General features: G+C 36.2%; 1 protein-coding gene across 1 annotated transcript in view; it reads left to right on the top strand.

The window, feature by feature from the left end:
• The window catches only part of LOC105304096 (zinc finger protein 30 homolog), a 94,145-nt gene extending 75,051 nt beyond the window's left edge, over window positions 1–19,094 (top strand). Inside the window, exon 7 of the mRNA XM_023522044.1 lies at window positions 17,044–19,094. Coding sequence (XP_023377812.1) covers window positions 17,044–18,027 — 984 coding nt within the window. The 3' untranslated portion in view covers window positions 18,028–19,094. The remainder of the gene's footprint in view (window positions 1–17,043) is intronic.
• The last annotated feature ends 4,470 nt before the right edge of the window (window positions 19,095–23,564 follow it).

The following is a 23,564-nucleotide window of genomic DNA, read 5'->3' as shown; positions in this document are numbered from 1 at the left end:
ATCTTTTTCATATGTTGCTGTATTCGGTTCGGTAGTATCTTATTTAGGATTTTTGCATCTGTGATCATTGGTCTATAGTTTTCTTTTCTGTGTTATCTTTACCAGGTTTTGGTATCAGAAAATGAGTTGGGAAGTATTGCCTCCTCTTCGATTTTTTTGGAAGAGTTTGAGGAGAATAGGTATTATATCTTCTTTGAATTTTCGTAGAATTCACTGGTGAAAAGTCCTGGACTTTTACTTTTTGGTAGGTTTTTGATGATTGTTTTAATTCCCATACCGCTGATAGGTCTATTTAGATTTTCTAGTTCTTCTTGATTCAGTCTAGGAAGGTTGTATGTTTCTAAGTACTGGTCCATTTCTTTTTGTTATTAAATTTGGTGTTACATACTTTTCAGAGTATTATTGTATGATACTTTGTATTTCTGCGGTGTGCGTCATCATTTCTCCTCTTTCTTCCTTGTTTTTGTTTATTCGTGTCCTTTCTCTTTTTTCTTTAGTGAATCTAGCCAGAGTTTTGTCAATTTTATTAACTTTCTCAAATAACCAGCTTTGTTGCAAATATTTATTCAATTTTTTTCCATTTTCAATTTCATTTAATTCTGCTCTAATTTTGATTATTTCTTTCCTTCTGTTGACTTTAGGCTTCATTTGTTCTTCCTTTTCATTTCTCCCTTTAGTTCTGTTAGTAATTGCTTTACTTATTTCGAGGCTCCCTGATTGGGAACATAGATATTAATAAGTGTTATGTATTCTTGGTGCATGATTCCCTTTATCACAATGAAGTGTCCCTCAGCATTTTTCTTTACCTTTTTTATTTTGAAGTCTATTTGTCTGATATTAATACCGCTACTTCTTTCTCCTAATGTCATTTGCTAGAAATATCATTTTCCACCCTTTTACTTTGAGTCTATATTTGTCTTTGGAACTGAGATGTGTGTCCTGGAGGTAGTGTATGGTTGGGTTTTGTTTTTTGATCCAATCTGCAACTCTGCGCCTTTTTATTGGTGAGTTCAGTCCATTTATATTTAGGGTGATTATTGAAATATGAGGTCTTCTTACAGCTATTTTAGGTTTTGCTTTCTGGTAGCTCAGTGTTTTCATTGCTTCCTTGTTTTTGTGTTTCTGTTTTCTTTATTTTGATTGGCTTTTGTGGGTTTTCCCTCTGGTTCTTCTCATTTTATGTTATATACTTTAGTTTTGAATCTTTGGAGTGTGGGTACCATTACGAACATGTAAAGGACAGTTATATATATATATATACAGTCATTCATTTTTCTGCGCATTCCTCTTTGCGAATTTCAATCTTTGAATCTTCCCCTTTTCAGTCATTGTTGTCTCAGTTTGTCCTTATGTATGCTCAACATTCATTACTATCTTGTTATAGGAAATCTCTTCTTATTTTGTAAGCTTATAATGCTCTATTTTTGGTAAGGGTTGCAGTCCTCTGCTTCTATTTGTCTGACAGTCACCTTCTAATTGTGAAATTTTTTTGTCATTTTGTTTTAGGTGAGCTGACCCCTTTCAGTATTTCCTGTAGTGCAGGCCTCGTAGTGGAGAATTCCCTCAATTTTTGTATGTCTGGAAAGATCCTAATTTCTCCTTCATATCTAAAGGAGAGCTTAGCTGGATACATTATTGCAGGCTGATAGTTCCTTTTATTAATTATTTGAATATTTGATTCCATTCCTTTCTGGCTTGTAAGGTTTGTGCTGAGAAGTCCGATGATAATCTAATGGATTTTTCTTTATAGGTTACTGTCTTTTATCCCCTGGCTGCCCTGAGAATTCTTTCTTTGCCGTTGACTTTTGACCATTTTAATACAATGTGTCTTGGAAAAGGCCTTTATGGGTTGAGATAATTGGGTGTTCTGTTGACCTCTTGAATTCCAAGCTTCAGCTCATTCCATTGATTTGGGAAATTCTCGTCAACTATTTGTCTGAAAATGCTTTCTAATCCCTTCTCCTTTTCCTCCCCTTCGAGAATTCTCATTAGTCTTATGTTTCCTCTCCTGATGGTGTCAGCTAGTTCTTGTATTTGTTTCATTATTTTTCATTCTTCAGTTTCTCTCTTCTTCCTTTTGATTTATTTCTAGATTTCTGTCTTCGATATCACTGATCCTTTCCTCCATTTGGTCAACTCTATTTCCCAAGCTTGTTATTTCATTTTTTAATTCTTGCAGTGTTTTTTTTTTTTTTTTTTTTTTTTTTATGTCCAGTAGATCTATTCTGTTCTTCTTAAGGGTTTCAATCTCCTTGCTCTGCTCATCTAGTTGTTTTTTCAATTCCTGAAATTGTCGATATGATTCGTTTTGGATCTCATTGAGTTTTTCAGAATTACCATCCTGAATTTTCTATTTTTCCAGTTGCATATTTCTATGTCTTTAAGCGTATTTTCTGGATATTTTTCTCTTTTTCTGAGGTGCATTGTCACCTTGGTTGTTCATGGTGTTTAATGTACTATTTTTCTGTCTGGGCATTAATAGAAGTGTATTATGCTGTTTTTCAGAAAGAAGGTTTATTATATAAAGGTCTGTCTGTTGCAAAGAAGGCGTTTTTTTTTTTTTTTTTTGTTTCCAGTAGCTGGTGTCTAAGCCTCTTGAATTCTTGCTTTATATTAAGTCTTAATAATGCCTTTTTTTTCCTTATAGATATTCAATCACACTTGCTACCCTCAGTCTCAGTCCCTGTCAGTGTTAGCAACAGTTTCAGTAGCGTTTCCTCAGATTCCCTTGGGGCTCTGTGGTGTTTCTTCTTGGAGGATATGGGGGGAGGGGCCCCTGGATTTGGGGACGGGGGCTGCAGTTCAGCCTTACATTTTGCAACAGTGGCTGGTAATAATCACCTGTTGTTCTTCTGCCTTCCCCGCCTCTCTGCTTTCTGCCTGATTCCTTGGTGCTGCTGCTGGCTGCTGGAATTCTCAGCTCTCCCAGGCAGGTTTGTTCAGGGACCTGCCGCACCTTCTTCTCTCTCCCTCCTCCTGCAGGGAGCTCTGGTTGCTACAGTTACCTTCTTTGTTTCTCCTAGTCTACTACTTGGATCCCAGAGATCCTACCTGTGGTAGCTATTATGAACAGATTTTATGCTCATATGTACTGGTGTGCTGTTTGTGTGGTTTTTTTTTTTGGCCAAGTTTTAGATATTCAGCTTATTATTGTTTCAAGTGGAGAAACCTGGGGACATCTCTCACACTGCCATGTTTCTGACTTCTCCCAATACCATTTATTGAAGAGACCATCCTTTCACCTTTGTATATTCTTGGATCCTTTGTCATAAATTAATTGATAATACATGCTGTTGGTTTATTTCTGAGCTGTCTGTTCTGTTCTATTGATCTATGTGTCTGCCAATATCATACTATTTTTATTACTATAAGTTTGTAATACAGGCATAACTCAGGGATTGAGGGTTTGGTCCAGACCACTACAGTAGAGCAAATATCACTGTAAAGTGAGTTATACAATTTGTGTGTGTGTGTTCCAGTGTATATTAAGTGTGCAACAACATCATGTGTAAAAACACAATGTACATACCTTAATTAAGAAGTACTTTATTGTGAAAGAAATGCTAATCATCACCTGAGCCTTCAGTGAGTCTTAATCTTTTTGCTGGTGAAGGGTGTTGACTGATCAGGATGATGGTTGCTGAAGGCTGTGGCAATTTCTTAAAATAAGACAGCAACGAAGTTTGCTGCATCAATTGACCCTTCCTTTCCCAAATGATTTCTCTGTAGCATGCAATGGTGTTTGATAGCATTTTAGAACTTTCAAGAGTCAGTCTTCTCAAACCTTACCACTTCATAGTCATTTCAACAATCTTCACAGTATCTTCACCAGGAGTAGATTCCATCTCAAGAAACCACCTTCTTTGCTCATCTGTAAGAAGCAACTCCTCATTTGTTAAAGTTTTATGATGAGATTGCAGGAATTCAGACACATCTTCAGGTGCCACTAGAACTAATTCTAGTTGTCTTGCTGCAGTTATTTCCTCTAGTGATGTCTTGGACCCCTCAAAGTCATTCATGAGGGTGGGAATCAATTTCTTCTAGATTCCTATTATTGTTGATATTTTGATCTCTTCCCGTGAATTATAGATGTTTTTTATTGAAATATAATAGACAACTAGTTGCTCGTATTTATGCTGTACAATTCAGTGAGTTTTTTCAATTATAGGTGGCATACAATAATATATTAGTTTCAGTCATACAGCATAGTGATTAGAGATCTATATAACTCACAAAGTGATCACCCCATTAAATCTAGTGCCCCTCTTCCTCCTTACATATTTGTTACAACATTGTTAACATTGTAGCATTTTTCGTATGCTACACTTTATATCTCAATTTCTGTTTTGTAATTATCCCTTTGTACTTAATTGCTTAGCCCTTTTTTGCCTTTTTCCGTAATTCCCCCTCCCATCTAGTAGACCTCAAAATATTCTCTGTATCTATGAGTTTATTTCTGTTTTTGTTATTGTTGTTTATTTTGTTCTTTAGATTCCACATGTACATGAAATCTGTGATATTTGTCTTTTTCTATCTGATTTATTTCATTCAGCACAATATCCTCTAAGTCCATAAAGGCAATATCTTTTTCCATCCCCTTCCTTTTAGTCTGTGTATGTCTTTCTTAATCTGAATTGAGTCTCTTGTAGACAGCATATGTAGGGATCTTGTATTCTTATCTATTGAGCCACTCTGTCTTTTGGTTGGAGCATTTAATTCTTTTCCATTTGATAGAAATGTAGTTATTACCATTCTTTATTTCTGTTTTTGATACACGTTTTTTTCTCCCTGTAATATTTCCTGTAATAGTGGCTTGGTGGTGATAAATTCCTTTTTGTCTGGGAAGCTCTTTATCTGTCCTTCTACTCTAAATGATAGCTTGGCTGGATAAAGTATTCTTGGTTGTTGATCCTGGGTTTTCATCACGTTGAATATTTTGTGCCAAGTCTTTCTGTCCTGCATGGTTTCTTTGGAGAAATCAGCTGCCAGTCTTATGGGTGTTCCCTTGTAGGTAACTAACTGCTTTTCTCTTGTTGCTTTTAAGGTTCTCTCTTTGTATTTAACCTTTGGCATTTCAATTATGATGTGTCTTGGTGTGGGCCTCTTTGAGTTCCTGGTTTTTGGGACTTACTGAGCTTCCTTCACCAGGTTAGGGAAATTTTCCATCACTATTTCTTCAAATAGCTCTTCAACATCTTGTTTTTATCCCTGTACCCCTATGACATGGATTTTTATATTTTGTGTTCCATAGGCTCCTTAAATTATTATTATAGTCTTGGCTTCTTTTTTCTTGCCATTCAGATTGAGTGTCCTTGGCTTCCCCATCCTCTATATTAGTAGTTCAGTCCTCTTTTTTATCCACTGTGTTGATTCTCTCTAATATACTCTTCATCTGAGATAATGTTTTTAATTTCTGACTGGTTCCCTTTTATAATTTACACTTTATTTTTATGTTTTTAAAATATCTTTGCTAAGGTTCTCACTGAGTTCATCTACTCTTCCCCTAAGTTCATTGAGCATCTCTATAAGCAGTATTTTGAACTCTGCATTTGTTAGATTGCTTGACTCCATTATTCCTGGATCTCTGTTCTGTTCTCTCATATGGTTTCTGCTTCTATGTCTTCTCATTTTGGCTAGCTTTCTGTGTCTGTTTCTATGTACTGAGCAAAGCTCCTAAGTTTCTTGGTCTTATTCGTGTAGCTTTATGTGTAGTAGGTGTCCAGTGGCACAGTCCTAAGAGGAGTTCAGCTTCATGCCAAGTTTATCCCCAGCCTGTGCCCTTCCAGGGTCACCTGTTAAGATTCAGTGAGCAATCCACAGATGCTGTGCTTATAGCTGCCTCAAGAAACCACACCGGAAACTGAGGTCAGCTTCCACCATTGTGAGGCTAGGTGTTGCTCAGCAAAGAGCACTGGATTTGCAGAGGACACAACTGGATGTGGCTTGGGTAGGGGCATGAGTGGGGGAGGCAGAGTTTCAGGGAATCCTCTTGGTGGAGCGACCTCTGTTATCCAGTTTGATATCCACTAGCCAATCTATCATAGGACACTTCTCAGCTATGGCAGCGCTGCATTCGCATACTGGGAAGGGATGAGGGCTCAACAAAGAAACAATGGATACCCCCAGCACTTCTGCCTGGGAGAAAGCCATGCCTTGCCCTCTCTCCAATAACTCAGTGTCCCCCTGTAAGTCCCTGGTGACCCCCGTGGAGATGACCTGGTGCTGGTGCTCAGATCGAGCAAGTCTGTCACTGTGAAAGTCCACTCATGGACACAGCCCCTTTAAGAGGCATCTGCAGCTGTCCTACTTAGCTCCTAGGGACTGGGCAACCTCATGTCTTCGCCCTGTCCTACCTACTCCTGTTGCACGGTGATTTATTTCTCTCCCTAGTTATAGTTCTCTCCTAGTTGCTTCTGTTCTTCTAGATCCAGGTGACTTTGCTTGCTGTTTGCTCCATCTTTCTGTTACAACTTTGATTTGGTCGCAAGAGGGATGAACAAATCCTCTATCATCTATTCCATTTTTCCCTTCCCTCACAGACGTTCTTAATGACTTCTAGAATGGTGACTTTTTTCCATAAGGTTTTAAATTTACTTTGCTTAGATCCATCAGAGGAATCACTATCAATGCCTGCTGTAGCCTTACAAAATATAGTTCTTAAATAACAAGACTAGAAAATCAAATTTACTCCTTGATCCATAGGCTAAGAATGGATATTGTGTTAGCAGGCATGTAAACAATATTAATCTTGTACCTCTCCATCAGAGCTTTTGGGTGACCAGGTGCATTGTTGACGAGCAGTAGTATTTTGAAAGGAATCTTTTTTCTGAGCAGTAGTCTCAACAATGGGCTTAAAACATTCAGTAAATCATGTTGTATACAGATGTGCTATAATCCAAGCTTTGTTGTTTCTTTTATAGAGCACAAGGCAAGTAGATTTGGCGTAATTCTTAAGGGCCCTATGATTTTCAGAATTGTAAATGAGCATTGGCTTCAACTTTGTCAGCAGCTGCTTTAGCTCCTAACAGGAAAGTCAGCCTGTCCTTTGAAGCCAGGCTTTGACTTCTTTCCAGCTATGAAAGTCCTAAATGGCATCTTCATCTAATATAAGGCTGTTTTGTCTATGTTGAAAATCTGTTTAGTGTAGCTGCATTCGTCCATTATTAGTTAGATCTTCTGGGTAACTTCCTGTAGCTTCTACATCAGCACTTGCTGCTTCACCTGACACTTTTATATTATGGTGGTAGCTTCTTTCCTTAAACCTAATGAACCAACTATATTTAAACTTTTCTTCTGCAGCTTCTTCACCTCTCTCAGCCTTCATAGAATTGAAGAGGGTCTTGCTCTGGATTAGGCTTTGGTTTAAGGGAATTTTGTGGCTGTTTTGATCTTCTATCCAGAACACTAAAACTTTTTCCATATCAGTAATCAGACTGTTTCACTTTCTTATCATTTATATATTCACTGGAGTAGCACTTTTAATTTCCCTCAAGAACTTTTCTTTGCATTCACAACTTGGTTAACTGACACAGGAGGCCTAGCTTTTGGTCTGTCTCGGCTTTCAACCTGCCTTCCTTACTAAGCTTAATCATTTCCAGCTTTTTTTTCATTTAACTTTTGAATTTTTTTTTTATTATTATTATGATAACATTGGTTAACAAAATCCAGTCAGTTTCAAGTGTACAGTTCAACAGTAAGGCAAATATATATTGCATTGTGTGTTCCCCACCCATAGTTAGATTTCTTTCTGTCACCACATATATGACCCCTTTTACCCTATCTACCTTTCCTCTCCCCTCTGGTAACCACTAGTCTGTTGTTCATGTCCATAATTCTGTTTGTTTGTCCTGTTCATTTGTTGCTTTTAGGTTTATATCCCACATGTAAGTGATAAGTGATTTTCACCTTTCTCTGTCTGGCTTATTTCACTTGTGGTCCATCCATGTCGTCTCAATAGGCAGTATTTCATCTCTTCTTATGGCTGAGTAATATTCTATTGTATCTCTGTACCACAGCTTCTTTAGCCAATCTATTGTAGGACACTTCGGTTGCTTCCATATCCTGGACAGGGTGAATAATGCTGCTATGAACATCGCTGTGCAAATATCTTTTCAGATATGGGTTTTCAAGTCTTTGGGGTAAATACCCAGTAGAGAGATTGCTGGCTCATATGGTAGATGAATTCCTAGTTTTTCTGAGGAACCTCCATACTGTTGTCCATAGTGGCTATACCAATTTGCAGTCCCACCAGCAGTGTAAGAGGGTTCCTTTTTCTCTGCATCCTCTCTAGCATTTTTTATTACTTGTCCTGTTGATTATAGCTATTCTAATAGGTGTGAAATGATATCTCGTCGTGGTTTTGATTTGCATTTCCCTAATAGCTAGCGATGTTGACCATCTTTTCATATATTTGTTGGCCATTTGTATGTCTGTTCAGGTCTACTTCCCATTTTTTAATTGGATCATTTGTTTTTTTTTGGTTGTTGTTATTGAGTTGTATGAGTTCTTTGTATATTTTGGATATTAGGCTCTTATCGGAGGCATTGCTTGCAAATGTATTTTCCCATTCAGATGGTTCTCTCTTTACTTTGTTGATGATTTCTTTTGCTGAGCAGAAGCTTTGTAATTTGATGTAGTCCCATTCATTTATTTTAGATTTTACTCCCCTTACTTTTGAGGTCACATTCATAAAATCCTTTTTAAGTCCAGGTCCATGAGTTTAATTAGTTCCTATGTTTTCTTCTATGCATTTTATTGTTTCAGGTCTTATATTTTCAGGTCCTTAACCATTTTGAGTTAATTTTGGTGTATGGTGATAGACAACAGTATAGTTTCATTCTTTTACAGGTGGCTTTTCAGTTTTCCCAGCACCAGTTATTGAAGGAGCTTTATATTCTCCATTGGATGTTTTGGCTTTTTTCTGAAAATTATTTGCTTGTACAAACATGGGTTTATTTCTGGACTCTTGATTCTGTTCCACTGGTCCATGTGTCTGTTTTGCTGCCAATACCATGTGTTTCTTTTGGAATTGTTTTATTTATTATTATTATTGTTATTCTTGTTGTTATTATTATTATTATTATTTTATTTATTTATTTTTATTGCCTACAGCACTTGGTATTCCTAGGTGGTGTCCCATCCAAGTACTAACCAGGCCCGACTCATGTTGTTTTGATTACTGTTGCTTTTTATATAATTTGAAGTAGGGCAGAGTGATGCCTCCAGCCTTGTTCTTTTTTCTCAGCATAGCTTTGGCAATTCAGGGCCTTTTGTGCTTCCTTACAAATCTCATGATTTATTATTCTATTTCGCATATGGGATTTTGGTTGCATTGAATCTGTATAATGCTTTAGGTAATATGGTCATTTTAACAAATGTCGATTCTTCCAATCCAAGAACATGGAATAGCTTTCCATTTCTTTGTATCTTCTTTGATTTTTTTAAATAGAGTCTTATAGTTTTTATTATATAGGTCTTTCACATGTTTTGTTAGATTTATTCCTAGATATTTTATTCTTTTTGTTGCAATTGCAAAAAGAATTACTTTTTCCACTTTGTTTTCTGACACTTTGTTATTAGAGTATAGGAACACTATGGATTTTTGAACATTGGTTTTGTATGCAGAAACTTTACTGTATTTGCTTATTGTTTCTAGTAGTGTTCTTGTGGAGTCTTTAGGGTTTAAATATAGAGAATCATGTCATCTGCAAATAGTGACAGTTTGTGTCCTATGTAGATGATTTTTATATCTTTCTCTTGTCTAATTGCATTCGCTGGGACCTCCAATGTTATATTGAATAAGAGTGGTGATAGAGGACAGCATTGCCTTGTTCCTGATCTTAGAAGGAAGGTTTTTAATTTTTCACCATTAAGTATAATATTGCTGAAGATTTGTTATAGATAGCCTTTATTACATTAAGGTACTTTCTATACTGATTTTGTTAGTGTTTTGATCATAAATAGGTGCTATATCTTGTCGAAGGCTTTTTCTGCATCTATTGATATGATCATAGGATTCTTATTTTTAAATTTATTTGTGTAGTGTATCAAATTAATTGATTTGCATGTGTTGAACCATCCCTGTGCCTCTGGGATGAAGTTCACATGATCGTGATGTATAATCTTTTCCATGTTTCTATATTCTGTTCGCTATTATCTTATTTAGGATTTTTGCTTTGGTGTTCATGAGAGATATTGGTTTATAGTTTTTTTGTTTTTTTTTTAAACTAGATTTTGGTATCAGAGTAATATTGGCTTCATAAAATGAGTTGGGAAGTATTGCCCTCTCTTTGAGTTTTTGAAAAAGTTTGAGGAGAATAGATATTATATCTTCTTTGAATGTTTGGTGGAATTCACTGGTGAGACCATCCTGTCCTGGACTTTTACTTTTTGGTGGTTTTTGATAATTATTTCTATTTCCATACTGCTGATCAGTCTATTTAGATTTTCCAGTTCTTGATTCAATCTAGGAAGGTTGTATTGAAAAATCTAAGTACTGCTCCATTTCTTCTAGGTTATTATATTCGGTGTTTTATACTTTTCCACAGTATTCTTGTATGATCCTTTGTGTTGCTGCGATGTCAATTGTAATTTTCCCTCTTTCATCCCTGATTTTGTTTATTTGTGTCCTTTCTCTTTTTTTTTTTTAACGAGTATAGCTAGGGGTTTGTTAGTTTAATAACCTTCTCAAAGAATCAGCTCCTTGTTGCATTTATTTTTCTATTGGTTTTTTTTGTTTGTTTGTTTGTTTTCAATTTCATATATTTCTACTCTAATTTCTTTCCCCTCTCTTAATTCCCCCTGCTCCACTTCCACCTCTGACCTATGGATGTTGCCATCTCCTTTTAAGAACTGGATCTCTGAAGGCAGGGCATCTCCCCCCGCATGCACTCGCAGCCTGGCGCACCCAGGGCCTGGTGCCCCTGGTGCACTTGGGGGGCCTGGCGCACCTGGGGCCTGCCACACCTGGGGTATGGTCTGTGGCTCCACCTGGGGCGCAAACCCAGGACCTTCTTCGTGTAAAGCAGACATGCTAATCACTACACTATGGAGCCACCTCTGCTCTAATTTTCATTATTATTTTCCTTCTGCTGACTTTAGGCTTCATTTGTTTTTCCTCTTCTAGTTTTTTAAAATGAAGTGTTAGGTTGTTTATTTGAGCTCATTCTTGTTTTCGGAGATAGGCCTGTAATAATGTGAACTTTCTTTAACAACTGTTTTTGCCATCTCCCAAAAGTTTTGATATGTTGTACTATCATTATCATTCGTTTCTATGTATCTCTTGATCTCTTTTTATTTCTTCTCTGAGTCAGTTATTCTTCAGTAGCATGTTGTTTAATCTCCATGTATTTGTGGTTCTTCTTGCTTTCTTTTCACAGTTGATGCAGGCTTCAAAGCAATATGATCAGAGAATATGGTTGGTATGTTTTTCACCTTCTTATATTTGTTGAGGCTACCTCTGTGTCCCAGTATGTGGTTGATTCTTGAGAATGTTCCTTGTGCACTAGAGAAGAATGTATAAGCAGCTGTTTTGGGATGAAAGCCTCTGTGAATGTCAATTATGTCCAGTTGGTCTAATGTGTCATTTAAGGATGTTATTTCCTTATCGATTTTCTGTTTGGACGATCTGTCCATATCCGACAGTGGGGTATTTTAGGTCCCCTACTACGATAGTGTTTCAGTCTGTTTCTCCCTTTAGTTCTGTTAGTAATTGCTTTATATATTTCTGAGCTCCTTGATTAGGAGCTTAGATATAAATAAGTGTTATGTCTTCTTGGTGCATGATTTCCTTTATCATTATGAGGTGTCCCTCAGTATCTTTCTTTACCTTTTTTATTTCGAAGTCTGTTTTATCTGATATTAGTACCGCTGCTTCTGCTTTTTCTCTGAATGCCATTTGCTTGAAATATCATTTTCCACCCTTTCACTTTGAGTCTATATTTATATTTGGAGCTGAGATGTGTAATATCACAGAAATACAAAAGATCATAAAGAATAGTATGAAAAAGAATATAACACCAAATTTAATAACCTAGAAGAAATGGAACAGTAATTAGAAAAATGTAATCTTCCTAGACTGAATCAAGCAGAATTGGAAAATCTAAATAGACTGATCAGCAGTATGGAAATTAAAATAATAATTAAAAACCTACCAAAAAGTAAAAGTTCAGGACCAGATAGCTTCACCAGTAAATTCTACCAAACATTCAAAGAAGATTTAATACCTATTCTCCTCAAACTCTTCCAAAAAAAAAAATTGAAGAGGAAGCAATACTTCTTAACACATTTTATAAGGCCAATATTAGTCTGATACCAAAACCTGGCAAAGATAACACAAAAAAAGGAAACTGCAGACCAATATCTCTCATAAACACAGATGCAAAAATCCTAAATAAGATACTAATGAAATGAATACAGAAAGAGATGATAAATATTATACACTATGATCAAGTGGGCTTAATCCCAGAGGCACAGGGATGGTTCAACATATGCACATCAATTAATGTGATACAGCACATAAATTAAAAAATAAGAATCGTATGATCATATCAATAGATGCATTAAAAGCCTTCGACAAGATACAGCATCCATTTATGATCAAAACACTTAAGAAAATCGGTATTGAGGGAAAGTACCTTAACATGATAAAGGCCATGTATGACAAACACTCAGCCAACATTATACTGAATGGTGAAAAACTAAAAACCTTCCCTCTAAGATCAGGAACAAGGCAAGGCTATCCACTATCGCCACTGTTACTCAGTATAACATTGGAGGTCCTAGTGAGTGCAATCAGACAAGAGAAAGATATAAAAGGCATCTAAATAGGACACAAAGAAGTCAAACTGTCACTATTTGTGGATGACATGATTCTCTATATAGAAACCCTAAAGATTCCACAAGAACCTACTAGAAACAATAAGGAAATATGGTAAAGTTTCTGCATAGAAAATCAGTGTTCAAAAATCCATAGCATTCCTATACTCTAATAATGAAGTGTCAGAAATACTAGTGAAAAAAATAATTTCTTTTTCAATTTCAAGAATAAAATACCTAGGAATAAATCTATTAAAACGTGAAGGACCTATATAATGAAAACCGGATGACCCTCTTAAAAGAAATCAAAGAAGATACAAAGAAATGGAAAGATATTCCGTGTTCTTGGATTGGAAGAAAACAACAAATGATCCAGTCGAAAACTGGGCAGAGGTCCTGAACAGACACTTCTCCCTAGAGAACATACAAATGACCAACAAATATTTGAAAAGATTCTCAACATCGCTAGCTATTAGGGAAATGCAAATCAAAATCACAATGAGATACCATCTCATACTTGTTAGATTAACTATAGTCAACAAGACAGGTAATAATGAATGTTGGAGAGGATGTGGAGAAAAACGAACCCTCATATACTGCTGGTGGAACTGCAAATTGGTACAGCCACTATGGAAAACAGTATGGAGGATCCTCAGAAAACTAAGAATTAATGTACCATATGATCTAGCAATCCCTTTAATGGATATTTACTCCAGAGACTTGAAAACCCGTATCTGAAAAGATACTTGCACATTGATGTTCATAGCAGCATAATTCACAATGGCCAGGACATGGAAGCAACCGAAGTGTCCTATGATAGATGACTGACAAAGGAAGCTGTGGTACATACATACAGTGGAATATTACTCAGCCATAAGAAGAGATGAAATACTGCCATTTGCGACAACATAGATGGACCTCTAGATAATCATGCTAAGCAAAATAAGCCAGACAGAAAAAGTTGAAAAACATGATATTACTTATGTGTTGGACATAAACCTAAAAGGAATAAATGAACAAGACAAAGAGAGACTCATGGACAGGGACTATGGACCTTGGATACCAGAGGGTAGGGCATGGGGAATTAGGGGGTTAGGTAGATGTGTTAAATTGGATCAAATATAGGAGGATAGGGAGCGACTTAAGTGGGTAAAGGGAATCAAATATATGGTAGCTGAAGTAAACTGGACTTTGAGAGGTAAACGCACAATAGAATATACAGATGCCAAATTATAATGTACACCTTAAAATTATGTAATTGTATTAAACAATGTTATGCCAATAAACTTAATTTTTAAAAAGATTAAAAAAACAAATAAAAAATATGTTATCTCTTCTCTTTGGATGTCGAGCTGCCTTGTACGACCTCCCAATTTTATATTTTGTATTTTCATTTTTAAAAAATTTCTTTCATTTATCTTTTAACCCTTCTAATGATTTGTTTTTCATTCTCACTTTTTATTTTCATTTTGTAATTTTTTGTGTGTCCTATTTCTTTTATGTTATCCTATTTTTTTGTTATGTGAAATCACTTTTAATATTCCTCCGAGGATATTAATGGTGGCTTCTTAGATTGTTCTTGTTTTCCTATGTAGTTATTCTTCTAAGGTCCTTTGTGCTTTGTTTAATCTCTTTTAAATTACAGGCATTTCTCAAAGATGGGGTGATATTTGCTTATCTATATTTTAGAGCAGATATGGGAAACTGATTTAACTTTTGTGTGCCAACTGGTAGACTTTCTTAGGTATGTAGTACCTCCATTTTAAACCTTTCTGGTGTTCTGATGTATAAATCATCTCCTTCCGAGTTTTCCTTATTTTAGGGTTAGGTTTCAGCTTTTGGTTTGTTAAGCTAGTCATCATTTATCGTCATGCTTTCCAGCTTCAAAAATTTTTGCCTGTTTCCTCTTTAATTCTCTTTGACTTTGTGGGTTCGTTCATTTTTTTAAAAATCCATTTTATTTCTTTTAGTGAGGTTTTAGAAATTGCAGAAATAACTGCATGTGATTCACTTCTGTTTGAGAGAAAGTATATTCTCTTTCTACAGAAATTTTATTTTTAGTTTATTTTTAAGGATAAGTTTCAAAAGTAATTTATTATATTAGCCATTTAGTAAATGTATTTTGATCGTGTTTCATGTGCCATGGTTCAAGCTGAATAAAGAAATAGATGTTATCCTTGCCTTCCTGAAGATTGGTTCTGTTATATTAGACAGACATTAAGAAAAGTTAAAAAAAACTCATGAAATTTGCAGCTGTAGGGGACAAATGTGTAATTACCCATTACCAAAACAAAACACAAAGTAAGGAGGCAAAAAAGGGAAAAGTGCTTTGAAAAATAATGATGGGATGTGCATAAAGATTGAATATTCAGAAAAGATCTTTATTAGGATATGTCTTTATGCAGAGACCCAAATAATGGCTAGGAACATGCAAGGCCAAGAGTAGGGGCATTGGGGAGGGAAGAAGTATAGAAGAATATTTCAAGTAAGTGAAACCATTGAGGGATGGTGGTGGTAGTATTACAGTTTAGTGCACTCAAAGAACTGATAAGGTCAGTGTAGCTTTAGCTTATTGTTGAAAGTTGAAAGGTATTAAGTTGAAGAGGGAGGTAGGAGGCAGATCACTGAGCAGTTTTAAGACCAAGTTAAGAATGTGGGTATTATCCTAAGGACAATGGGAAACCACTGAAGCATTTGAGCAGAACAGTGCTAGGCTGAATGTCACTCTGGGTGATGAGGGTGCAAAACTGGAAATGCAAGCAGCTAGATAAAATGGTGTTTCATGTACCAGTAAAAGATAATTTTGGCTTGATTTTCCTATTGACATTAGAGATGGAAAGAACAATTTCAAAACATTTAGGTCTACTTTAAGCAAACTTTCTGTATGAATGTTACAGAAAGAGAATGGAGCTATGAAGTTTTCACCGTTTGGGACTTGAGGCATTTGCTCAGAGTCTTAATTGATATCTTTACAATGTTTCTTTTCTTGGTCTTATATGGCATATAAGTCTTCCAAAATAATAGGTAACAAACACTGTGCTTTTACTTTCTACAACTACATAAATACATTATGTGTGACTTCTGAATCATTCAATAATTGTCAGAATTGGGGTTCAGAAGACTCGTCTATCTGCATCCTTCTTGTAATCTAATAGCATCACATTACCTTTTTTCTCTTCCCTTCTCTCTGACTTTAAAATTAGATTCTCAATTATTCTGCTGTAGCGTTTGCTGAGTCTCCTCTTTTGTTCTCCCAAGTTTAGCCTCGTAGACTTCCTGGGCAACATGGATTTTATCAAATGCCATGAACAAACCACATTCTAACCACAGAAGAATCTTCTGTCTCCATTGCTCATTCCAGACTCATTTAGAACATTAATCTTTCATCAGCATATTGCTACATTTGGCGTAACTTTCTCTTCTATCTCCTTCAGATTATATGCAATTTATATTTGTTACTTGGCCTAAGAAACACTATCCTAGATTTTCCCTTCCAGGTATAGTTAATGCTCAAGTCAACCCTAAGACATGGCTTAAATGGTAATTACCCTCATTTTTAAATGTATATGTTACTAGATTTATTCTTTAAAAAATTGAGATGGAACCTGGACATCTTTGTATTTGTCAAGTTCCCCACAGCTGTAGAAGATTTTTATCTAAATCACTATTTAGGAATAATTGCCTTAATCTGTTTTCCTAAATAACTCCTTTACAACTTCCAGTGTGACTTCTCATTCTTTTTACTTTCCTTATGTATTTGTCAAGTTATCCAAATATAGTTAAGAACTGTATAAGCCACTCACTTTTTCTGAAAATCAATTTCAGTTAAGTCTTCTCATAATTATTATAAAAGTTTCATATCCCCCAGAACATACACAAAAATGAATGTTTGCTTTTATATTTTCTTTCAGAATGTGAATCAAGGTTGAGACCAAGAAATTATTTCTGGAAAAGGATATTTATGGAGTAGAATCACTCTGATGGGAGATAATGGAAAGACTTATAAAAAACAGCATTGAGTGTTCAAGTTTCAGAGGTGATTGGGAATTTAAAAGCCAGTTTGAGAGAAAACAGGAATCTCAGGAAGGACATTTCATGATATTTACTCCTGAAGATATGCCCACTTTCAATACCCAGCATCAGAGAATTCATACTGATGAGAAACTCCTTGAATGTAAGGAATGTGGGAAAGATTTTAGTTTTGTATCAGTCCTTATTCGACATCAGCAAATTCATACTGGTGAGAAACCTTATGAATGTGAAGAATGTGGTAAGGCCTTTGGTAGTGGTGCAAACCTTGCTTACCATCAAAGGATTCATACTGGTGAGAAACCTTATGAGTGTAATGAATGTGGGAAGGCCTTTTGCAGCGGCTCGAACCTTACTCATCATCAGAGAATTCATACAGGTGAGAAACCATATGAATGTAAAGAATGTGGGAAAGCATTTAGTTTTGGATCAGGCCTTATTCGACATCAGATAATTCACAGTGGTGAAAAGCCTTATGAGTGTAAGGAATGTGGAAAGTCCTTTAGTTTTGAATCAGCCCTTACTCGGCATCACAGAATTCACACAGGTGAGAAACCTTATGAATGTAAAGACTGTGGGAAGGCCTTTGGCAGTGGTTCAAATCTTACTCAACATCAGAGGATTCATACTGGTGAGAAACCTTATAAATGTAAAGCATGTGGAATGGCCTTTAGTAGTGGTTCAGCCCTTACTCGGCATCAGAGAATTCATACTGGTGAGAAACCATATATTTGTAATGAATGTGGGAAGGCTTTTAGCTTTGGATCAGCCCTTACTCGACATCTAAGAATTCATACTGGTGAGAAACCTTATGTATGTAAGGAATGTGGGAAGGCTTTCAATAGTGGGTCAGATCTCACTCAACATCAGAGAATTCACACTGGTGAGAAACCCTATGAGTGTAAGGAATGTGAGAAAGCCTTTAGAAGTGGTTCAAAACTTATTCAGCATCAAAGAATGCACACTGGTGAAAAATCCTATGAATGTAAAGAATGTGGGAAGACCTTTATTAGTGGCTCAGCTCTAAATCAGCACCAGAGAATACACATGGATGAGAAGCCCTATGAGTGTAAGGCATGTGGTAAGGCTTTTGGGAGGGATTCAGAGATTCGAAGACATAAGAAAAGGCATACTGGTAAAGAGCTCTGTGAATTGGAAAGTTTATCAATTGGAATTAAGTGATTAAGGAAAGACACATGACATAAGAAAATCATGCTACTGAGAGTCCCTACAAATGTAATTAAGGTACCAGTGCCTTACTTTTGCTTTACCACTAAGTCAGAGAAAATTAATGTGGAAAAAACCAGGAAAATAAAAATCTGAAGATCTTTACTTTCATTACTTTGTAAAATTCCCACTTGTGAATATTAAAAATTGAAAAACCTTTTACTGTAGTTTTGGCTTAATTTTATAGGGTTGTTTTTTTATTTTTTTTATTTTTATTTTTTATGCCTACAGCACTCAATCTTCCTAGGGGTCTCTCAGCCAAGTACTGACCAGTCCCGACCCTGCTTAGCTTCTGAGATCAGACGAAATCGGGCTTGTTCCGGGTGGCATGGCTATAGTTGGCTTAATTTTAAACATTGAAAAATTAATTTGGGGGCTAATTCTGCTTTTATTATTTTTAATGTCCTTTTTGTGGATTATACAGAATTATCGACCCATCTCAAAATTGTCTTACATTTTTTACTGAGGCTCTAAATTTACCCTTATTTCCCTTTCCCACTTCTCATTCTAACAGCATTTGTTCAATCATCATATTTATTTTTGTATTTTTTTATTGCCTCTTTAATGGTAAGTTATATTTTTATACATGTAAGGCTTGGATATAAGGGCAACCTTTGTTTTTTAAAGTTGTGTATGTATTCATATTTGTTTCTCCTTTTTTGCATTGTTACTGTTACTTTAATATCTTGTGGATTTATACTTTTTGTTTTGGAAGATTGTTTTATTTTTTTTTATAAAGTTTATACTCTTTGCAAAGCAATGTTTGTCTATAAAGTGTAAATATAAACAAAAAAATTAGATACAGTTGCCTGTAATCTTACCATTCATAGAGACTCACTCAAACTTTTGGAGCAAGCCCTTTAAGACTATATATCATTGTTTTTGAAAGAATGTGTGATCGGGCTATTCTATGACTAGCTTTTGATATTCTGTGTAAATATATTGTTATTATTCTATTGGTTTGAAAGTATTCACCTGTCTTTATCAAACCCCGATTTTGTCAAATGCTGAAAATATTGCTATTATAAAGAGTTAATAAAAAGGAACCCTGATGGCTCTTTTTGGATGTGTCTGCTTAATTTGTTGTGAATTTCAGAGAAAATATGTGGATCTCTTCTGCTTTTAAAGAGTTATGCATCATAGATAAAACTGTTTCTCTTTGATCAACATCCCTGACCTTAGTTATTTCCCCATTAACTAGCTTATTTTAACTTCTAGATCCTTTTATATGTATATATGATGTGGTTATGGTAATGTCAGCATAACTGATGTACTTCAGAGGCTTGTTATGTGGATTTTATAACTGTTCCTTTCACATTATTTGGTTAGTATTAGTTATCATCTCAATCTTTGTTATTTATGGAAAAACTTTTAACTATTATCCATACCTTACTCAACATCAAAGATATCATAATGAAAAAAATACATTCATGTAAGTGAATATAGGAAAAGTTTGATCAACATTCATTCCTTATTAAACAAGGGATAATTCATTTTAAAGAAAATAAGTTTGTAAAGTGTAAGCAGGCAAAATGTCAAAATTTACCAAGGTGAAAATAAAAATAAAGTAACTCCTTCATAAAAATCTGAATAGTGAGGAGTTAAGATGCCTTTGTTTTGCCTCCTTCCCTTTTGACATCTAAAATTTGGTATCCATTCACAAAAGTGCCTATGTGGAAGTAATATCATACACCAAGGGACCTGAGAGGAGTCTTGCCACCTGCACATCAAATAATAGGCACACAGTCCTTGATACAGACTATGGAACCAGCAGGAGTCTCTGAACCAGCCCCCGCCCTTCTTGGTCACAGTCAGGGAGGCTCTCAACTTGGAGAGTGAAGATTTTGGCAGATACACACAGATAGATTATTTATGGAAGTCCAGGTTTCTTGAGGAAAAGTACCAGAACTCTTTGAGCAAAAAAGAAAATAGTTTGGTTGAATTTAAAAGGCTAAGGTGAACTTTGCCAATGCAGCACAGCATGGAGCTGAACTAGCTAGCAATGATTTTTCCTTAGGGGAAAGAGAGAGAGCAGTGAGTGCCCAGCTTCCTAAGCTGTACAGAACACGGAGAAATCTGTTTCCTGAGGCACCTAGGGTATTGAGGCAGTACCTCCATAACGTGGGGAGGAAGTAGATTGGGAGAGACAGTTAAGAATATCAGAGTGAATTAAAGTATTGTGTTTCCTCTTGATTGCATTCAAAACTTCAGCAGGAAGCCCACTGTAAGCCACTGGGAAAAATCTCACCTGAGGATCACCCCCACCTGGCTTATAAGCACCCCCAAATGCCTCAAATGTTAAACCGACACCTCTTTTCCATTCTGTAGCTGGCTTCTTATGTACGTTCCCAAATGCAGCAGTGAGAGCCAGTTCTGGTAGACATGATGTGCATGCAGAATACAGGCCAGATTCTGTGGGCAAGGGAGAAAACCCAATCGTGAGCTGTAGTTCTATCTTAGGGAAAACAAAATAGATTTCCCACAGCCAGCATGGTGAGTTGCCAGATTGAGAAAAGATGGAAAAGCTTAAGAATTTTGCCATGAGAGAGCAAGAAACAATGAGCAGATGTATTCACATAAGGTCAGAGAAAACCCCAGGCAATTAGTAATGATTGGAGGAGGCAACCGCTACTTCAGATGTGAAAATAGCAATACAAAACTCCAAGGAACATGAAGAATTAAGGAAACATGACACCATAAAAAGATCTCAACAATCCTCCAGTAACTGAACCCGAAGTATGTGATTTGCCAAATATAAAATTCAAAATATCTGTTTTGAGGAAACTCAATGAGCTAAAATTTAATGAATTTAACGAATCAAGACAGACAATTTAATGAATCAGGAAAACAATATGTGAACAAAATGAGAAATTTAACAAAAACATAGAAATCATAAAAAATGAACCAAACTCTGGAGCTGAAGAACTGAATGAATTAAAAATGTAACAGAAAGCACCCACAGCAGATTAGACAATACAGAAGATAGAATCAGAGGCTGAGGATAGGAACTTTGAAATAACCCAATAAAAGCAGGACAAAGTAAAAAAGAATGAAAAAAGGAAAGAAAGCCTACATTATCTATGGGACGCCACAAAATGGACAAATATCAGAATCACTGGAGAGAAGGAGAGAAAAAGTGTGTGTGGGGGGTTATTTTAAAAAATAATAGCTAAGAACTATATAGAAACCCAAGAAGAGACTTGAACATCCATGTTCATGAATCTAATAGATCACCCACTTATCCCAATTCAAAGTGACCTCCTAGATACATTGTAATGAGAATTTCAAAAATTAAAGACAAAATCCTAAACTCAGTAAGAGAAAAAATTGTAATCTGGAAAGAACTCCCATTAGATTATTATCAGATTACTCAAAACACAACCTACAGGCCAAGTGATTGGAATGATATATTTGGATTGTTGAAAAAAGTGCCAGTTTAGAATATGCTATTCATTCTCGGCTCTGGGTCAGAAACATGGCGGAGTGAGAGACATGCCCAGATTTCTCCCATTGAAACAACAATAAGCTGAACATCTAAACCCTAGGGGTGGGGAGCCCACCCAAACTGCACACCAGCATGTCTGAGCGTGGGATCTGCAAATAAGAGCTACCACAGGTCAGAACCCTGAGAGTCCAGTGGTAGGCTGGAAGAAACAAAGAAACTCTCTCTCACGGCTGGAGCTTCTGCAGGAGGAAGATGAGGGGAGAAGGTGCAGCAGGATCCCTAAACAACCCTGCCAGAGAGAGGTGTTAGATTCACTCGGCCTGCAGCAGTGCCCAGGCATCGGGGCAGAAAGCAGAGAAGTGGGGATGGCAGAGAAGCAAGGACGGCAAAGAAACAACAACTGATTATTACCAACAGTGTTTGCAAAATGCGAGGCTGAGCCACAGCCTTATTCCCTAACCCAGAGGGCCCCACCACCTGTCCTCCAAGATTGACACTACAGAGCCCCAGGGGAATATGAGCAAATGCTAACAAAACTGTTGCTAATATTGACAGGGACTGAGACTGAGGGTAGCGAGCATAATTTAATATTTATAAGAAGAAAAAGGGTATTTTAAAGACTTTATACAAAACAAGGATCCAAGAGGCATAGACACCACCTACTGGAAATCAAAAGAAAAACACCTCCTTAGTAATGAGCTAAAGAGAGACCTTTATATAACAAATCTTCCTGGAAAAAAGGCAGAATACACTTCCATTAATGCCTAGAGGAGAAATAGTCCATTAAATACCATGAACAACCAAGGTGATAAGGCATCTCAGAAAGAAAGAGAAAAATCTCCAGAAAATAGACTTAAAAGATGTAGAAGTATGTGACATAAATGACGGAGAATTCAGGATGGTACTCCAAAAAACTCAAATGATATCCCAAACAATTCTCATCAACAATTTCAGGAATTGAAAAAACAACTCATCAGCAAAATGAGTTTTTTAGCAAGGAGATTGAAACCCTCACAAAGATGAAGAACACACTGCAAGAGATGAAAAATGAAATAGAAACCTTGGGAAATAGAGTCATCCAAATGGAGGAAAGGATCAATGATATCGAAGACAGAAATTTAGAAATAAATCAGAAGGAAGAAGAGAGAAACAAGAATGAAATTAATGAATGAGAAATACAAGAACTAGCTGATACTATCTGGAGAGAAAACATAAGAATAATGGGAATTCTCGAAGGGGAGGAAAAGGAGCAGGGACTAGAAAGCATTTTCAGAAAAGTTGTTGAGAATTTCCCAAATCTAAGGAATGAGCTGGAGCTTGGAATTCAAGAAGTCAACAGAACACTCAATGATCTCAACCCATAAAGTCTTTCTCCAAGATGCATTGAATTAAAATTATCAAAAATCAACAAAGAAAGAATTCTCAAGGCAACCAGGGAAAAGAAGACAGTAACCTATAAAGGAAAACATATATTATCGTCAGACTTCTCAGCACAAACCCTACAAGCAAGAAATGAGTGGAATCAAATATTCAGACTATTAAGTGAAAGGAACTAACAACTAAGAATATTGTATTCAGAAAAGCTCTCCTTAGATATGGAGAAATAAAGACCTTTCCAGATAGTCAAAAATTGAGGAAATTCTCCATTACGAGGCCTGCATTCCAGGACATACTGGAAGAGATCAGCTCAGCTGAAACAAAATGACTAAAAAAATACATAACTAGGAGTAAGGCAACTAGCAGGCACATAGAAGAAGAGGAATGCAACCCTTACTAAGAACAGGGCATTATAAGCTTACAAAATAAGAAGAGATTTGCTATAGCAAGATAGTAATGAACATTCTGCATACACAGGGACAAAATGAGACAACAATGACAGAAAAGGGGAAGATTCAGGATCCAGATTCGCAAAGGGGAATGGAGATAAGGCACACGCAGAAGAAAATGGACGACCGTGTGTGTGTGTGTGTGTGTGTGTGTGTGTGTGTGTGTATAACTACTCTTTACATATTTTTAATGGTAACCATACCCCAAAGATTCAGGCTGA

Source organism: Pteropus vampyrus, unplaced genomic scaffold (genome assembly GCF_000151845.1).
Source record: "Pteropus vampyrus isolate Shadow unplaced genomic scaffold, Pvam_2.0 Scaffold328, whole genome shotgun sequence".
In the NCBI taxonomy this organism is placed as follows: domain Eukaryota; kingdom Metazoa; phylum Chordata; class Mammalia; order Chiroptera; family Pteropodidae; genus Pteropus; species Pteropus vampyrus.
This window is presented reverse-complemented; position numbering and strand designations above follow the sequence as displayed.